At 41.1% G+C, this 19,019-nt stretch overlaps 1 protein-coding gene across 1 annotated transcript in view; it reads left to right on the top strand.

Moving 5' to 3' along the window:
- DMGDH (dimethylglycine dehydrogenase) overlaps nt 1-13,998 on the top strand; it is a 64,798-nt gene extending 50,800 nt beyond the window's left edge. Inside the window, exons 15-16 of the mRNA XM_021697676.1 lie at nt 6,728-6,862; nt 13,783-13,998. Of these exons, the coding sequence (XP_021553351.1) occupies nt 6,728-6,862; nt 13,783-13,998 (351 nt within the window). The remainder of the gene's footprint in view (nt 1-6,727; nt 6,863-13,782) is intronic.
- The last annotated feature ends 5,021 nt before the right edge of the window (nt 13,999-19,019 follow it).

Here is a 19,019-nt window from a genome sequence, read left to right as displayed (position 1 = left end):
TAGGCTTGAGTGCTATACTTAAAACACCAAATGGGCAATTGTTCTTCACTCTAGTCTAGAAGTGAGAACTATTATGAAAAGTCTGTATCATAATTATTGGTAATGCATTTAAACATAAAGTACATCTACCAAAACCACAGGTCCATTCCAGTCCATGGTTTTCCTTTGGATTATTAGACTCAAAAGATGAAAAGTAAATATTCTCATTAAAATTGAATCTAGTAAAAGTCATAACATACATGTAATGGAGGCTATTTTAGTTTTGAAAAATGTAGTTTGGTTTGAATGCTAACTAACCTAATTCTTGGCCTGGCTTAGAAAGAATATTTTAAATATTTTCTCCAGGTTTCTGTTCATCCCCCACTTTCTTTTAGTTAAGAGGGTCGCTTTTCTAGTTTTATTAAAGACTTTTTTGAGAAAGAATACTTAACTGATGAGTGATTTTGGTTAGAAAATGTTAGGTGAATTGTCGACAATTCGGCATTGCCGAGAGCAGAGGATGAAAACCGTGTAGGTGGGAGTATTGGTTTCCAGCCAATAATAACAGACTTAAGTTGCTACACTAATAATTTAACATTTTGCTAATAAAGAGATATTGAAATTGTAGTCATTATAAACATATGTGGAATATTAGTGGAAAAGGAAGGGAGAGTTGAGAAGCCTGGGTTCAAAGTTTGGTGCTAAACTCACTTCAACACCCCAGGCGAGGTCCTTAAGCTTCCTGCCTGCTTAAAAGCTGTGATCCTAATGATGTGAAGTTGAAATGAATGATGGTCTACTCTGCCTGGATGGGGTGGTGGGTCACTTGATTCACCCCCTAGATGAATGAACCCCTGTATGGCTTTATCAGTTTGAGTGTGAGACAAGCATGGACGTATCTGATATTCATCAACTGACCGAAGAAAGTTAAGATTTACACAGCCTGCAGCTTAGTAAGGGCCACATGCTTGACAGGGGCATTCCTATCAGGCCTGTTTTTAAATTATGATATCTGAGCCCCATTTAAAATAAGAAGCGATTTTGGGCGCCTGGGTGGCTCCATTGGTTAAGCATCCGACTCTTGATTTGGGCTCAGGTCATGATCCTAAGGGTTGCGAGATCGAGCCCTGCGGTGGGCTCTGCACTCAGCGGGGAGTCTGCTTGAGACTCTATCTCCACTCTTCCTCTGCCTCCCACTGCACGCTCTCTCTCTCTCTCTCTCTCTCAAATCTTTAAAAAAAAAAGATAAGAAATGTTTCAGTAAAGTACTGGGGCGACAAGTGGCAGAAGTGTGTCACCTGGATTTCCATCTCCACTCTGCCACTTACAGTGATAGGCATCTAGCTGGTCTCTCCAGCTCTCCCCACACCTGTCAGCACAGGAACACGATTCTCCCACTGGCGCTGTACCTGGTTTCTAAGGGGACTTTCCTGGGATCCAGGATGTTACACTGATTGTCTTATTTATGTCTTTGGAAACCTTTGATAATTAGGTTAAAAGGATTTTGGACAATTAAATGAAACTGATGATTTCCTTGAATTTTCTGATAGGTTTTGATTCCAAGTAAATGCTATAGAAAAGGTCCCAAACTAGGTATTTGTAATGTCCCTCCTGGTCTGTGAGAACCCACTGCCCTGACTCTCCATATCAGAACCTTCTTACCACTACTTCTGTTAAATTCAGCTTTAGCTACACATCTGCAAACTCTCCATGGACCTAAGAACCACAAGTAAAAATATACCGGTTTAATTTATTTCATTTCCATGTGCTTTGGGGTAATAGAGTACCTTCCCCCCCCCCACCAAGATTTGTTTGTTTAGCGAGAGGGAGAGAAAGAGGGGAGAGGGAGAGGGAGAATCCCAAGCAGGACCCCCCACCAAGTGGGGAGCCCAACATGGGGCTTGATCCCATGACCCCGAGATCACGACCTGAGCTGGAACCAAGAGTTGGAGACTCAACCGACTGAGCCACCCAGGTGTTTTTAATAGAACTAATAAGATGAGTAATTATATTTCACGTAAAATCTTAATTTATCATCTTTTTGGATGTTATATTTAGAATATATTACAGATGGCTATTTTAATGACTCTTACTGCTTTTTAAAATTAATACATTAAAGAACATAAGCCAAGACTATTTTTGAGCTATAGTCTCAGTGCCCCAGAAATGTATGTTTCTCAAATATATTAACAGCTATTTATACAGTTAATTTGACAGTGACTCATTAAATATATTTCCGTTCACAGGTCATCCTGATAGCACCAATTTTAATCACAGCACTTAACTTCAGACATATTTTTCTTCTCTTGTTCATAATTAAAAGCTATGTAATAGAGTAAAATCTACAATCTTGGAAGAAAAACCAAGTAAAGGAGAATGAAATGACATTGCCCCACTTTAAGTCTTTCCATGTCAGGCGCCAGGTTAGCTTGGGAAAGGAGAATGGTCTCCAGGGGCGGCTGTTACCTTTTAATGGTGTTTTAAGTATGTGTTCCTAACTTTTAATTAGGTTTTTGTTGTTGTTAGTGTATTTTCATTCATGTCTGAGGGCAATATTGCTAGCCAGATCACTTCCTAATTCAGGGATATGCAGATACAGATGTCAGATTTCATTAATAGTAACCTTCAGAATGTTTTCAAATCCTCTTTCGTAGTACAAAAATACTGTGCAGTGAACATTCAAAACAGGCTCAGAATACCCAGAAATAATTTAAAAGAACCATTCTGTATTTACATAAGCTGTGCCTTCCAATGATAGGCTCTAGGTATAGTCACTTTAAAAAATGTATAGATAAAATCTAAAGGTGGTGACTTGGTCTCCATGGTTACATAAGCCCCAGGAAAGACCCTTAACTTGGTTGGGCCTTTCTCTTCCGTAAAGTGGGCATAGAATTACTTCTCTTCTAGCAATGTCATGAGGATTAAAGGAGGTCATGAATGTTTATCCCTCAGCAGAGTGTCGGGCGCATAGCAAGTGCCTCATAGATTGTAAATAGTACTTCATATTTATTTTCCCTGAATTTATTAATTTTTCTCTTCTAAAGGAAGTTTTCTGAGGTCCTCCCCCACTTTTCCTATTCCTTGTGATTTGCTCACATCTTATGCTCCTGCTTAGACTTGGGTTAAATTGTGGTTTTGGCAAAGGTGGAGTTAGCCACCTGCCCCGGCCCCCCCCCTTCTAGCATATCTGGTTCCTCTTACTCCACCACACATGCTCAGGTAGCTCTTGTCTAGCATCCCAAAGGGACCCAGTTCTTTCTTTCTTTCTTTCTTCTTCTTTTTTTAATGGGTGAAAAAACTTAGATTTAGCCAGCTGGACTCAGTTTAGATGATCCCAGTTTTGTTGGCAACATCCAAAGCATCATAGTCAGGAGCCAGTTGAACATATGCCTTCTTCTATCAGGCCTGACCAGGGCATTGACCTTGGTCACATCAGTGTCCTAGAGCTTCTTCACAGCCTGTTTGATCTGGTGCTTATTGTCTTAGACATCTACAGTGAACATAAGTGTGTTGTCTTCTATTTTCTTCACGGCTGACTCGTGGGCAGGGGGAACTTGATGATGGCATCATGGTCAAGCTTGTTTCTTCTGGAGGGATCCATTTTTTTTTTTTAATTTTAAGATGTATTTATTAGAACAAGCGAGTGTGAGTGAGAGGTGGGGGGAGGGGCAGAGAGCGAGGGAGAGAGAAAGGGAATCCCAAGCCAACTCTGAGAAGAGCATGGATGGAGCCTGACATGGGGCTCGATCTCAGGACCCCGAGATCATGACCCAAGCCGAAATCAAGAGTTGGACGCTCAGCCAACTGTGCCACCCAGGCACCCTATGAAGGGACCCATTTCTGAAAGCTTTGGCTGTGGCCAGCTTTTGCCACAGGTGTAGCAGACGTTGGCCTAAGTGGTTCAGGACTGGGCATGTTGTGATGTGGAGGGAAGGAGTCACATCAGGGGCCTCCTAGAAGCCACAAGAACATACTCTATCTCTGAATGCCTCCTGCCAAACACAGTTTCTGAACACAGCAGGGGCATAACAACAGTTGAGTAAATAATTGAAAGAAAATTCTCTAATAGGGACTCAGGAAGACCCAAAACTTTCAAGATCTAAATGACTCTCTAACGGGGAAGATCAGATTCCATTACAGGAGATAAGGAAACTACTTAGGATCTCCTGGCACTCCACAAATCACACAAACTAGCCCACTGGCTGCTCAGTATTGTTGTAAGATGCTTTTCCACACAAAGTGTAAGAATTTTTTTTTATTTTACATTGATTTCTATATAGACAAGAACTCTAAAGAGCACCCCTTGTCACCATTTATCCACGATATCACGTTGTCTTTTAAAAAGATAGCAAAAGGGGTGCCTGGGTGGCTCAGTATGTTAAGCGTCTGCCTTCAACTCAGGTCATGATCCCAGGGTCCTGGGATTGAGTCCCACATTGGGCTTCCTGCTCCACAGGGAGCCTGCTTCTCCCTCTGCCTCTGCATCTCTGTCTCTCATGAATGGATAAATAAAATCTTTCCAAAAAAAATTGTTGTTCTTAAAGTTCTTTATGTATTTAGAAATGTTTTAACTATAATGAACTTTGGTTTTGTTATTAGACAGAACTGGTTCCGAACTCAGGTTGGGTGGGCTGCTTGCCACTGGAAAGTCAATACCAGAGAGCGGAGAGGCGGTGGGAAATGAAGGTGCCTGCTTTATTCAGGACTAACATCCCAAAGCCCATCTTCCTGTGTTGGCAAAGGCAGAGGGTTTAAAGGGGAAGGTGAGGGACCTGGGTGGGGACAAGGGAAGCGGGTGCCCAGGTGGTTAGTTGTACATTGACATGACCCGGAACAGACTTGCTGGCATCAGTGGTGACTGTTTATGAATGTGGTCAGGTCTTATCTTCTGGGAAAGTCTGGTTCTTCCCTCCTCAAGGCCAGTGGTCTGCAGATCTCAAGAAAAGTAGTTCGTAAGGCTACAGACTAAGGGACTTAAGTTGGCAAGCAAGGAGTGCATAAGCTTGAAGCCAGTTAACCCTTGAGACCCACTGGAATGCTGTGACAGTTTGTTAAGACTTCTATTATCATGAATTTATCCTACATAGGAATTCAAATGAATCAGGCTTTTTCTGTGGGTTGGTTGTTTTGTTTTTTCCCCAGCAGTCCTGTCTTAAATAACATCGGGTCCAGCTGTCTTTGAATTTTTATTTGGCTTCATAATAAAGCTTTATAGTTCTCACCATCTGGATTACACTGGGGAAGATAATCGGACTTTCATTTTACAATTATTTTAATCTTGGCCAGTGGAAAACTTTCAGTTTCATGTGAAGGTCAGCAATTTCAAGTTGCAATATCTATAGAAATCATACTTCACATGGAAGGTCTGAACCGTAGAAGAGTGAACTGGGAGGTGTCAGGCAGAGGGTATGTGAGGACCCTTCCCACTGTTTCACTGAGAGGTTAAGGGGACTTACTGCACCCAACCCTAAATGGTTTGTGTGCAGAAGGAGCTGTATAAATCCTAAATGTTGGTGGCAGAGGACATTTTTGGCATGAGATACTGGTTCCTTTCTTCTTTGGCCAATGAGGAAATTAAAATTGTTGCCTTTCTTCTTTCAGGAGAACTCTTTTGAGACTTTCCCCCCTCACACTGTAACCTCTAATTAAATCTCCTTTGTAGAGATGTGATTTGTATATCAAAGATCCCCCATTTCCCGGGAAGATCAGAGATGCTTGTTTGGCTCCCTTATGTAGAAGCCTTAGCCCACGCCCCTCCAGGGTCAGCCTTCTCTCCTTCCACTCTGACTGCCCTTGGCCTCTGCCTAGTTTCTCACACTTACCCTGTGTCCTTGGCATGCTGGTTAGGTAGAACTCTGCCTCCTTTATTAGCTAAGTGTCTCCCCTGAGGAGTCCTCACTCACCTGTTTGTTGTAGGTGAAGACTAATAAATATAGAAGTCCTGAAGTTTGCATGATTCCTACTTTTTTTTTTTTAAACACATAAGCATGGACTCAAGGTTATCCCTAGAGCAATGTCACTCTCACTTGTGTTACATTGGGAATAACCCTGAGTGTGCCCAGGGGAACATATTAGGAAGAGGAACATCATCCATCATGTGTTGGATAGAAGGAGGAAAAACAAGGTTGAAAAGCGTAGTGTTAGAGAATAAGCTCTTTGATCAAAATGTACTTCTAACTTTATAACCCACACAGGGCCTAGCATGATGTCTCACACATAGGGCAGTCAATAACATTCCTGAATGAACTGAGTACAATCCAACAGTTGACACATTTCTTGGATCACTATTCTAAAGAAGGAAAAAAAAAGCGCAATATTTCGGGGGTGTTTTGACATCACATTTCAAAACCATGAATTTCCTTCTTGAAAGAGGCTTACTATAGGTAGAAATTGCGTAGTACTTTGGTCACTACCATCCAGTAATGCTGTCCAGAATCATTAGATCCAAGGGTCGCTTTCATAATCCACCATCGCAATATCATGCCTTCTGTTTTTCTGCCTAGGTGGTTCTGGTATAATTGTTATCACAAGTTATTACCCTTAAGTCTAACCTATTCTGAAGGAAAAGGTGGCTGATACTGTCATTTGAGGACTAAGAAATATTTGTCTAGATGTTTGATCCAATCTGTATTTTTATTTGATGTGTAATTGGCGAGAAAATCACAAAGACAAATTTAAATGCTTGCATCTCTAACCTTGTCACAGTGTCTGAGCATTCATTCATCATCATTATCTTGGATTCCTGCAGCCAGCAGACTTCATAGGAAAGCAAGCACTGAAACAGATTAAAGCCAAGGGGCTGAAACGGAGACTGGTCTGCCTCACCTTGGCAACGGACGATGTTGATCCGGAGGGAAATGAAAGCATCTGGTATGATGGCAAGGTGAGTGCTGAGGACCTCATGGCCAGGGGCCACTGCAGCTTTTCTGCACCAGAAACCCTCCTTGTCTCTGTTTCCTTTTAGACTTGTGTTTTTTAGGGGTTTGTTTTGTTTTGTTTTTTGCTATTTATTTATCTATTGGTTGCGTGACACACTTTGATTTCTGAGCTGACATTCAAGAAACAGAAATCAGTTAACTGAAAGGAAAATGAAATGCTCATTTTTAAAAACATCAACTTCTCTGTGCTTTGATTAAAGAAAATAAAACAAAGGACTTAAAATACAATGGACAATGAGGAAGGTATAATTTAGAGGCTCAAATGATCTTTGAATGCAAGAGATGGATTTTATTAAAAAAAAAATTCTGGCATTCTAGTTTAGCTTCTAAGGGATCTTGAAGAAGAAGTAATTCTAACCTTAGCACACCTGCAGAAAAAAATTCCAAGTGAAAATCTCCATGACAACAGAGGGTAGAGCCTTAGAAAGTAAAGTGAAAGGTAGAAACCATTTAGTTCTTCAGAAAGGGTAAATGTGCCTTCTTCCCATTTGGGAATGTTGTTTTATTCTGTCTGTTGGCATTCAGTAAAACCAGATAACTTACCAGTAGAACTTCACGTCTTTGACTTTTTACAACTCTTCGTAAGACCAAGTTTGGTTTATGATTTTGCTGTGTTTTGGCTGGGGCTAGCAGGCAGATGGGGTACTCTCCCCGTAGATTAGGGGGTGAGCACATGGCCACCGAGGCTCATTGCAACAGCTGTTCCCTTTTGAACAAGGTCTGCTTGGCCAATACCCAAAGACTCAGAGATTTGGTTCCATGGGTTTTTTTCTCATGCCTCCTTGATCCTTGTTTTCATTTCCCTCTTCTTTTCAGTAACAAAAAGAGTACCGGAGGGGGAGAAAGCCAGTGGCATCAAATCTCAGTCTTTGGTTTACTAAAGAAATGGCCATGTGGGCTGAGGCATGGATCCATTTGATGTACAACTAACATCTACACTGTGTACAACTAACATTCTACTATGTGCTGGATATTTCTTATGCACTCATTTAATTTTATAACACCCCTCCCAGATAGGTATGGTCGTCCCATTTTAGAGATGAGGCTTGGGGGTTCAGAGAAGTGAAGTAACTTGCTTGAGGTTGCTCGGCTAGTGATGGACAGAACCAGTTTCTGACCCAGGTATAGTTGGACTTGGCATTGCTTACCCTGCCTTCTAAGCCACACTGAATACTCCAGTTCGCTGTCCTCTCTGTCTCTGCTCATGTCCCACTGTATTCTCTTCACTTAAAGACCCACAGTTGTCCTACATCCCAGAAGCAGGTGGATGTTATTAGACCCTATGAAGCTAAGAGACTCTTCTCAGATTTCAAGCTCTTTCTTAAACACTTTACCCTTAATTGTGCTGAGTTCATTCTCTTTGAGCCTCTTACCTCACTGTCTCCTCCTCCTTTCTGTTCTAAATGTCTGGTTCAGACCTCTTTTCTTAATAGGCTTTTCCTCACACTTCATATTTGCCCACAATTGCCAGTGATAATCACCTCTGCCATTAACTAGCTGCTTCGCTTGACCTGATCTTAGCCTCTCTGGTCCTCCATTTTCTCATCTACAAAATGATGAGATCATGTCTTAGGTTCTTGGCACCTCTAATTAATTTTTCCCCTAGTCATCAAATTTCCCCCACCTCCTCTTTCTTCTGTTTCTCATTTTTTCACTCATTCTCAGCCAGCTTTCTAATATGGTCCACACCAGCCCCTGCACTGGCTTTCTGTTTTGGCCATGGAATGACCGATGATGCTATTGTGTTCTTTTTTTTTTTTTTTTTTTCTTTTGAGAGACAGAGAATGAGAGTGTGCGAGGCAGGGGGAAAGGAGTCGGCAGGGTCAGAGGGAGAGAGAGAATCCCCAAACAGACTTCCGCTGAGTGTGGAGCCTGACACAGGGCTCAATCTCAAGACCCCGAGTCACAACCTGAGCTGAAATCAAGAGTCCAACGCTTAACCAACTGAGCCACCCAGGCTCCCCTATGTTATCATGTTCTCTATGCAAACCCACACCAACCCTGATGAACACAGTATAAACCTGACACCCAAATGCAAGTTTAAAATCCTGGAAACTTACACAACATTACATGTCAACTATATCTCAAAGCTGGGAGGGTTGAACTGAAAACCCGAGTTCCATTTTTGAATTTTATTTCCTTTTCTGTATCAGTGCGCTGAGTTTACCTGCTATATTTTTCATCTTTCCTCCCAGATGCCATCTGCTTACAGAGCTGTTAATCCAGTTGTAGCTGGCTTTAAAAATAACCCTTGAATTTCCTGATACCTGCTTGTCTGCTCTTTGATGCTCAGTAGGGTCATCTTCTCACCATGCAAATGAATCTTCTGGATCCTCTTTATACTCTGGAATGATAGGAAATAGTTCTTGCTCCTATTTCCTGACTTCGCTGGGACTTGTACTGCCTTTGGTATTTGGTATTCTATTCTTGCAAATATTCTCACTGCCAGGGATAAGGTATGAATTTATAAGGTACAAATTTGTTATTCAACAAATCTGTCTACTATGTGGTAGAGATAAGCTTGGCGCTGGGGACGTGGCAGTGAACAAAACAGATGAGCTTCTCTGCCTCCATGGATCTGACATTCCAGGGGAGAGAGAGCTAGCCAGTGAACATACTCACTAAATGGCACATCTGAGGGTGCTGAGTGCCCTGAGGAAAAGGAAAGTCCGATTGAGAGATGGGCAGTGAAGCCAGGAGGGATTATGATTTTAAATAAGGCTTAATTTTTAAAAATCAAGGCATAAGGGTGGGTATGAAAAGGGCTCTGTTATAAAAGCAGCTTTGTTGGGAAGTTTTATTTTTTTATTTTCTTTCTTTAAAAAGATTTTATTTATTTATTAGACAGCATGAACAGGAGGGGCAGAGGGAGAGGGAGAGAGAGAATCTTAAGCAGACTCCATGCTGAGCGTGGAGCTTGACGGGGAGCTTGACCCTATGACCCTGAGATCATGACCTGAGCTGAAACCAAACGTCGGATGCTTAAACGACTCTACACCCAGGTGCCCCTGTTGGGAAGTTTTAAAGAAGGTGTTTTGTATAAAGGATGTAGGCAACTAATGTAAGTAGTTTCACTAATCTTAGCAACTGGTTAAAGCAATTGTCTCTTCAGCAGCTGCAGACTTGTATAGTAATGAGATTCTTTATGCATTAGGATGAATGTTGTCCTTCCAAGTTAGGTAATCCTGTTTTTTTTCTTTCCAATTATGTTGCCATTGCTAAATATTTCTCTGAAAATGGCTGGAAGAGTCCATTTGTAAGGCATCCAAAAGAATTAGTCTTGTCACTTATCTTAGTCATATGTTATTTTTTAATTAAAAAAAATTTTTTTTAAAGATTTTATTTTTACCTAATCTCTATACCCAGCATGGGGCTTGAACTTAAAACCCCGAGATCAAGAGTTGCATGCTCTCCCCACTGAGCCAGTCAGGTGCCCCAGTCATAGGTTAATTTTGACCAGAATCTTGATTATGGCCATGTGTATTTTATTCATCAAGCTTGATTAAAAATATTTTATAGTTACAAAAAAAAGGTGTTTTGTAGAAATGAAGTTTGGAGAGTTGAGAAAGCAGTCTTTTTTTTTTATTTAAAAATAAAGGCACAGAGGGACAGCCAAAGAAATACAATGTATCATCCAACTTAAATTACATCCTCTCCTTCAAAGGCCATCTACCCTGTTAGCTCCCCTAAGTCAGAGGGGTCTTGAATTTTCACAGAGAGGAACAAGAAAAGGCTAAACATAAATGAGGATTGCTTATATTGGTAAAAGGAAAGTCAGTGTCTAACAAAGAATATGAAAAGCTGCTAGGCAGAGGGTGGGCACAGGTTGTTTTTATGATTCACAGAACAAAAAGAAGGAATGGATTTAATTGAATCTGGAAGATTTTAAGGTAGAAGGATATAAAATTGTTGCTAGGGAAAACCTTTCCTTAGAAATTTAGTAATAAGATACCAAGGAAAGTCTGGACTTCTAAAATATTCTGGGCTACTCAGCATTGGATTAGAGAGGAATTAAAGGAGAAACGAAAGTAATCTAGCAGAAAGCAACACATTCAATAAATACACTAAAAATAGCACTCGGACAGTAAATTTGCTATTTCTTTACATTACTCATGCAGCAGTAACTGCAAGATGAATCACTGCTGGGATTTTAAGAGATGGGAAGGCCTGGGGAAATGGTTCACGCAATCTCTCAAGAGGGATGGTAGGTTTTTGACCCAGTGAGTTAGGGGATTTAGCCTAGAGGCTTGCTGTGGCCTCTTCTTGTTTTCTTAAGATGCTTGCCCAAGCAAATCAGGTTACCTCTCTAGACCTCAGGTTTACAGACTAGGGAGTGAAACCAAGGTTACCAAGAAAGTCTTCCAAAAGCTGTGATTAAAACTCCAACCTTCCTGACCCAAATCCCTGCCTTATTTTACTTAACAATGATCTAAAGGAAAAAAACCATTTTAGGGGCACCAGAGTGGCTCAGTTGGTTAAGCATCTGCCTTCGTTCAGTTCAGGTCATGATCCCGGAATCCCCGGACTCAGCCCAGCGTCGGACTCCCTGCTCAGCGGGGAACCTGCTTCTCTCTCTCTCTCCCTCTGCTCGCCCTGCTTGTGCTCTCTCTCTCTCTCTCTCTCAAATAAATAAAATTTAAAAAAAAGAAAAGGAAAAACCATTTTATTTTATTTTAATTTTTTTTAAAGATTTTATTTATTTATTTGACAGAGAGAGATAGAGAGAGGGAACACAAGCAGAGGGAGTGGGAGAGGGAGAAGCAGGCTTCCCGCCGAGCAGGGAGCCCGATGCGGGGCTCGATCCCAGGACCCTGGGATCATGACCTGAGCCGAAGGCAGACGCTTAACGACTGAGCCACCCAGGCGCCCCGGAAAAACCATTTTAAAGCATATGTGTTCTCTCAGCAACACCTTGGCAGTTAATAATCTGCCAAAGAAGCTTTTACTAATGAATACATTCATGTTTTTTATTCTTTTAATCAACCAGTTCTCCCCATAATAAGTTCAGAAATGATATGGAGAGCTTCTGATTTGGGGTTTCCACGAGATAATTACAAACTGGGGTTATAGAGCCACGAGTCTGTATTTAATGTCATAAATGTGTCAGCATCTTAAAGATGAAAAATGCTGTAATAAGACTGTTGACTGTAGTGGGCTCTTTGCTGAGGCGGCTGAAAGACCAGCAGGCTGATTCCCGGCCTTGAATGTGTTTGAGCACCAGCTACAAGTGGTTTACTGTATGAAACGGTAAGGCTGTAAGGACTAGTTCATTGATGTGTGGCCAGGAGAAGCCATTCTGAGTAGGCCTATAGATCATATTTTGCTTTTGTTGTCTTCCTTTTACAATTTTTATTTTTATTTTTATTTTATTTTTAAAGATTTTATTTATTTATTTGACAGAGACAGCGAGAGAGGGAACACAAGCAGGGGAAGTGGGAGAGGGAGAAGCAGGCTTCCTGCTGGGCAGGGAGCCCGATGCAGGGCTCGATCCCAGAACCCTGGGATCATGACCTGAGCTGAAGGCAGACGCTCAACGACTGAGCCACCCAGGCGCCCCTTCCTTTTACAATTTTTAAATATGGTGTTTTAACCTGACACTTTCTATCACTTTTTTTTTTTTCCATTTTACTGTTTCTCTTTCATCTTTTCCTTTAGATCTGGTTTCAACTCATCCTCTTATCTTTATAAGAAGCCTGATTAGATTATTTATTTATTTATTTATTTTTGCAGCGTAAAGCCTTTGTTTTCATCTCCTGGGTTTTGTTTCTTTGCTCAGTACTTTTCTCTGGTTTGCCATCCATGTGATTCCATTTTATCCTCCCTGATGTTGATTGCTCATGCCTGACTCCATGTCTCCGCTCATCGTGGAAAGTTTCATCCTCCTTTTCCACCTACCTAATTCCACCCCCCTTCCAAATGGAGAACAAATCCTGCTTGATGATGGTTACTTCCTTGGCTTCTCGGTTCTGTTTTCTTGTATCTCTATTAATTCCTCAACTTGCAGGCTGGAAGCTCCTGAGGGTAGGAACCAAACCTCATTCATGCTCTAGAATGTCCAGCAAAATGTTTTTGTTTTTTTTGTAAGGATTTATTTATTTATTTGACAGAGAGAGACACAGCCTGAGAGGGAACACAAGCAGGGGGAGTGGGAGAGGGAGAAGCAGGCTTCCCGCGGAGCAAGGAGCCCGATGTGGGGCTCGATCCCAGGACCCTGGGATCATGACCTGAGTCAAAGGCAGACGCTTAACGACTGAGCCACCCAGGCGCCCGCAAAATGTTTTGTACATGGTAGATCTAGAGAGGGTGAGGTTAACATTAAGTGCCTACCAATTGCCAGGAATTGCTAAATGCTGTGTATTCATAGAATGTTTGCTTCACATTGACTATTGATGTATCAGTAGTTTAATTCAGCACTCTTTTGGCCAGCCATGTCCTCAATCCCAACAGGAACAGTTGACTACATTTATATTTGGATTTTTAGAATTTTTTCCCCTTGTATCTATTATTGCCATGCTAGTTGGATGATGGAAGAGAATTCTTTTCTAAAGTTTAAAATGAAAACATTTGAGTCTTCCTCCTATCAGATCTCTTGGCATGAAACTGAGCCAAATAGTGCCAGCTATTAAAAAAAAAACTAGGTGTGATTTAAAACTGAGAAGTTCGAGGCTGTTGATAGGTATTTTGAGAATTATTTTTCATAATTTGCAAGCCTACTCCTCAAAAGTAAAGTTTTCTTCCTAGTGTTATCCCCACAGACAGTAATCCCTAAGACTTTCAGGTTGTAAGTTGAACCTACTTGAATCTGGAGAGAAGCAGCACAAAACCGTGGCCAAGATGCTGAGGATTGCTGGCTCTTGTTTTTCAGGTGGTTGGCAACACGACGTCTGGAAGCTACAGTTACAGCATCCAGAAGAGTCTGGCATTTGCCTATGTCCCTGTAGAGCTAAGTAAAGTAGGACAGCAGGTGGAAGTTGAGCTGTTGGGCAAAAATTACACAGCAAGCGTCATACAGGAACCCTTGGTGTTGACGGAACCAACCAGAAACCGGCTTTGGAAGAAAAGTGGAAAGGATGACATTTGAAAAAGACCTTCAGCAGGCAACTGAATTATGTTAGCTCTGTGACTCTGCCAAACACCATAACTGATCTTTGGGAGAATACAAGAAACGAAGAATTCAGTTCAAAATCCTCAAAATCTAGATTTATGATCTTAATAAAACCTTTCTCAATTCTTTCCTCAGCAAGAGAGAATATTGGATTAGTGATTTACGTTGTTCTTTCAAACGAAGACATTTGAAATGAATGTTTTTATTAACCTATATTGTTTGTAAAACTCAGCAAAACATTTTGGTGTTCACTAATATACAATCACTACTATAACTGAATTAGAGGACATTGTATAATTTTAGGAATATATGCTTATGGTTCTTGTACCTGAAAACAAATTGTTTTACATAAAAAACTAAAGTAGTACTATTGATGGATTTGTTTCATTGGGAAGCAGTAGTTGAATAAGGGATAGTTTTAATTTTTTATAATATATCTACAATGAAAATAGTAAAATTTAATATTGATACATGAATTTTTATTCAATTCTCTGAAATGCTTATTTTCTTAATGAATTCCCTGCAAGCGGTATTATGGGGCATCATTATTGGCCTTTAAAGGTTGTTTTAGAAGAGTAATTGCAAAAAAGAATAGTCTTCCAAAGGAAGCAGCGCTTATAGAGCTTTCTGAAATGAAGCTGAAACATAGATTGTGCCAGTAAAAACACAGTTTGAATACTGAACACCTCTCTTTGGGAAAGAATTAATGCAAGTTGACATCACATGTGCCTCTGAATATCCTTTCACAAAGCATTTGACAAAGCAGATCAAATCAGCTTAAGAGCTGACAGGATTGCCCTTAGCACTGTGTACAGCAAGAAAAAAAAGATGTATTTAGAAATAATTCCTGCTAAATTTTTCAAAATTGAATTTAGTTGACTGAACAAATCGGATCTTTTTATAAAAGGTGGCTTATCACTTACAATTTGTTATATACACGTTTGTTGAACATTTATTGAGTCTTTCCTAGGTATTAAAGTTGAATGTGAAACATAAAATGTAATTACAGAATTGTAAAATAATTTCTTGTAAGTTTTACAAAGGTGCCAAGTATACATTTAAAATGTTTGATTAAAGCAATCATATATTAGAACTCCAATAGGCCATTCATTTCTCTTCAGTATAGCTTTTTGTATGAGAAAAGAGGGAAATCTTGGTAACAAAATTTGATAATCTTGATAATTTCCTAATTGTCAAGAATATTATCTTGGTGCAGCCGCTATGGAAAACAGTATGGAGGTTCCTCAAAAAAGTAAAAATAGAACTGTTGTCTGATCCAGCAACTCCATTTCTGGGTATTTAACCTGAATTCACAAATCTTGCCGTTTGTGACAATGTGGGTGGACCTGGAGGGCATTCTAGGTGAAATTAGAGAAAGAAAAATACCATATGGGGCGCCTGGGTGGCTCAGTTGGTTGGGCGACTGCCTTCGGCTCAGGTCGTGATCCTGGAGTCCTGGGATCGAGTCCCGCGTCGGGCTCCCTGCTCGGCAGGGAGCCTGCTTCTCCCTCTGACCCTCCCCCTCTCATGTGCTCTCTGTCTCTCATTCTCTCTCTGGCAAATAAATAAATAAAATCTTAAAAAAAAAAAAATAAAAAAAAAAAATAAACCATTTAAAAGTGAGTTGCTGGGGCGCCTGGGTGGCTCAGTCGGTTAAGCGACTGCCTTCGGCTCAGGTCATGATCCTGGAGTCCCGGGATCGAGTCCCGCATCGGGCTCCCTGCTCGGCAGGGAGTCTGCTTCTCCCTCTGACCCTCCCCCTGTCCTGCTCTCTCTCTCTCATTCTCTCTCTCAAATAAATAAATAAAATCTTTAAAAAAAAGAAAAAAAAAAGAAAAATACCATATGATTTCACTTATACGCAGACTCCAAGAAACAAAATGAATAAACATTACAAAAGTCAGATACAGAGAACAGATTGGTGGTTGCCAGAGTGGAGCGTTGTTGGTGGGTGGGCAGAATGGATGAAGGGGGTCAAAAAGGTACAAACTTCCAGGTATAAATATGCCTTGGGGATATATGTATCATGGTGAATATAGCTAATATAGCACAGAATATTTCAAAGTTAAGAGTAAATCTTAAGAGTTCTCATCACAAGAAAAAAATATAACTTTGTATGGTGATGGTTGGTAACTAGACTGGTGGGATCATTTCACAGTGTATAAATATTGAATCTTTACTAATACAATGTTATAAATCAATTATACCTCAATTAAAAAAACCCTCCAGGGCGCCTGGGTGGCTCAGTTGGTTGGGCGACTGCCTTCAGCTCAGGTCATGATCCTGGAGTCCCGGGATTGAGTCCCGCATCGGGCTCCCTGCTCGGCGGGGGGTCTGCTTCTCCCTCTGATCCCCTTCCCTCTCGTGCTCTGTCTCTCATTCTCTCTCTCTCAAATAAATAAATAAAATCTTTAAAAAAAAAAAACAAAAAAAAAAACAAAAAAAAAAAAAACCCTCCATATCCACTATCTCTTATTAGGTGCTGGTTAAAGCCTTTGCCTGGGAGATCCCATTTCTTACTCTCTGCCTCTCTCTAGTCCTACAACCATTAAGATACTCACTTACCATCTCTGGATTCCTTTTCTGCCACATAGACAATTCCAGGTTTTTTGGTACAGTAATCAATAATGAAAGTACAACATTGAATTCATGTCCTCCAATTAATATAACACTAGAACAGATCAATAAAAATCCTAGAGAATTTAGATGAATGTTAAAAAAGTACTACCCATAGTGTGAAAGACATGCGCTTCCTAATTTCCCTAAGAAGTTGTGCTCATTCCATCTTTTGTGGTTTGTTGGGTGCTATTAAGTCACCCTGGCATCCCATGCCCACCCAGCCGCTGGACCTGGGCTAGGTGCAAGGTTTGGCATCAGCCAATGCATAGGCTGACCAGTGACCTACGAGACCACTTAGCCAGACTTCATCCCATGGGAATTTGAACTGTGAAACATCGGAGCATAAGCCGATGATCCCTGAAAGCTGAAGCTGAAAAGATGAAGAAAAGATGTAAGAGAAGTCTTAGGGTAGCAAGAACCCCTAACAAGGGGGAGAGGCCCTGAGAGAAAGACCAGTTTCTGAAGCTTTCAGTTCCCAATGGCCTATCAGCCGGTTGTTAGGTGAACACCTCGACTCAAAAGAGCCTCCCTAAAACCTCTAGCTGCTGGAGAGTGGGCCAGGCACTGAGAGAGGCCTCACAGGAATGGGCCCAGGATTAGGGTCAGCCATGAAGAGCAAAGAACCAGCATGCTTGAAAGTACTCTTCACTGATGTGCAGAAGCCCATGTCTATGGTTTAGGAACGAGTGTTCTCAAGAATGTGATAGTGGATGATGGGTGCTTTCTTCCCTTGAGCTAGGAAAGCTTCTTAGAACTGCAAAAACACTTTCTAGTCAACACATTATCAAAACATTGATGGATGTTGTTAGGTTGCTGGTGTTCACCTCTAATCTATGTTTTACTCCTTTTCTGATGGGAAAGGTGACAGATAAACCCATTTTTAAGTATGCTTTATGGCCCATTAAATAGCAAAGAGATTCTGGAATATTACTGAGAGGACTTTGTGCATGTTTGAACTGCACAGAAAGATTGACGTTATAAGGAAACAAAGCATCTGTGAGAGGAAGTTTCAGCTGTACAAATAGCATCCTTTAGCCAAAGCCTCATAAAAGCCAAGAGCCCCAAATCAAATCAAACTCTTCTCCTGATGAACCATCCTATATAAGTCAAACTGATCCTGCCTTTGCTTATCTGTCTGCCATTAATGAGTCTCCAGAATAGTTCAGTAGTTTATAGAAGCTACTTTATGAATTATAAAAGGCTAACACATTACTTAATTATATTTTCTCCAGGTGTACACTTCGGAAGTATCAGCATGCCATGAAGCATAGGAGGGACAGGGTGGTAAAACAGTTACTGGACAGAAAGCCAGAAGACCTGCTTTTCCTAGCCCTGCTGCCAGCCAAGAACAGACTACGTGATCATCTACTCAAGCCTTTCCTGTATTTAAAGTTCTCTGAGTAATTGCTTTCCTCACTGAAATATTTGTTAGTCTACAAGTGTTCGTTGAGTACTTCCGACAGGCCAGGCACTGGAAAAGCAGTGAACAGACATGGTCCCTGCCTTTGTGGCATTTATAGACCAGGTCAAGCATTTAACAAAAAAAAAAAAAAACCAGGTGTATATTTCGGTACAAACTGAGGTGTCATGAAAGCCAAGGGAAGAGAACATTTTGACGAGAGGATGGCAAACTGTGTCCAAAGATAAGAGATGTCAGGTAAGATTAAGGGCTGAGAAGTGCCTCTGAGGTTAGACCACAGTCTCATTGGCGCCATTGGCATGAGCTCTTTCTGGGGGGGCCGGTGAGGGCGGGAGGTAGACCATATTGAAAAAGGACTAGGAGGTAAGGAGTTGGAGGTGGGGAACAGACTCTCACTATCCAGGAGCAGCTTCCTACTCAGGTAGAGAGGGTACCAGTTAGGAAGCTTTCAGCTGCAAGTAAGAAAATATCCCATTAACAGCAGCTGAAGCAGTTTATTTTACTAAATCACAAAGTAAGTCTGGAGGTAGGTTCAATGACGCCATTAACTATCTCAGTTCTCTTTATTTCATTACGTCAAATCCTCCTCCCTGTAAAACACTTTTTTAGTCTAAATCATTTGTTGTTGCAATTGTTGATGTTTTGATCATCTATGTAGTTCAAATTAGCACATATTTATTGCTTACCTTATTAAATATTGGGTTCCACATGGAAATTAATTTAGAGATGGGCACCTGGGTGGCTCAATCGGTTAAGTGTCTGCCTTCAGCTCAGGTCATGATCCCAGCGTCCTGGGATCAAGTCCCACGTGGGGCTCCCTGCTCTGCAGGGGTCCGCTTCTCCCTCTGCCCCTCCCCCAACTGGTTCTCTCTCTCTCAAATAGATAAATAAAAATCTTTAAGAAAAATTTAGAGAAGCTCTGGTTATACCACAGGCCCTTACCACTAACAGGCTCAGC

This window comes from Neomonachus schauinslandi, chromosome 7 (assembly GCF_002201575.2).
Source record: "Neomonachus schauinslandi chromosome 7, ASM220157v2, whole genome shotgun sequence".
NCBI classification, from domain to species: domain Eukaryota; kingdom Metazoa; phylum Chordata; class Mammalia; order Carnivora; family Phocidae; genus Neomonachus; species Neomonachus schauinslandi.
Note: the sequence above shows the minus strand (reverse complement) of the source record. Positions and strands in the feature narration are given on the sequence as shown.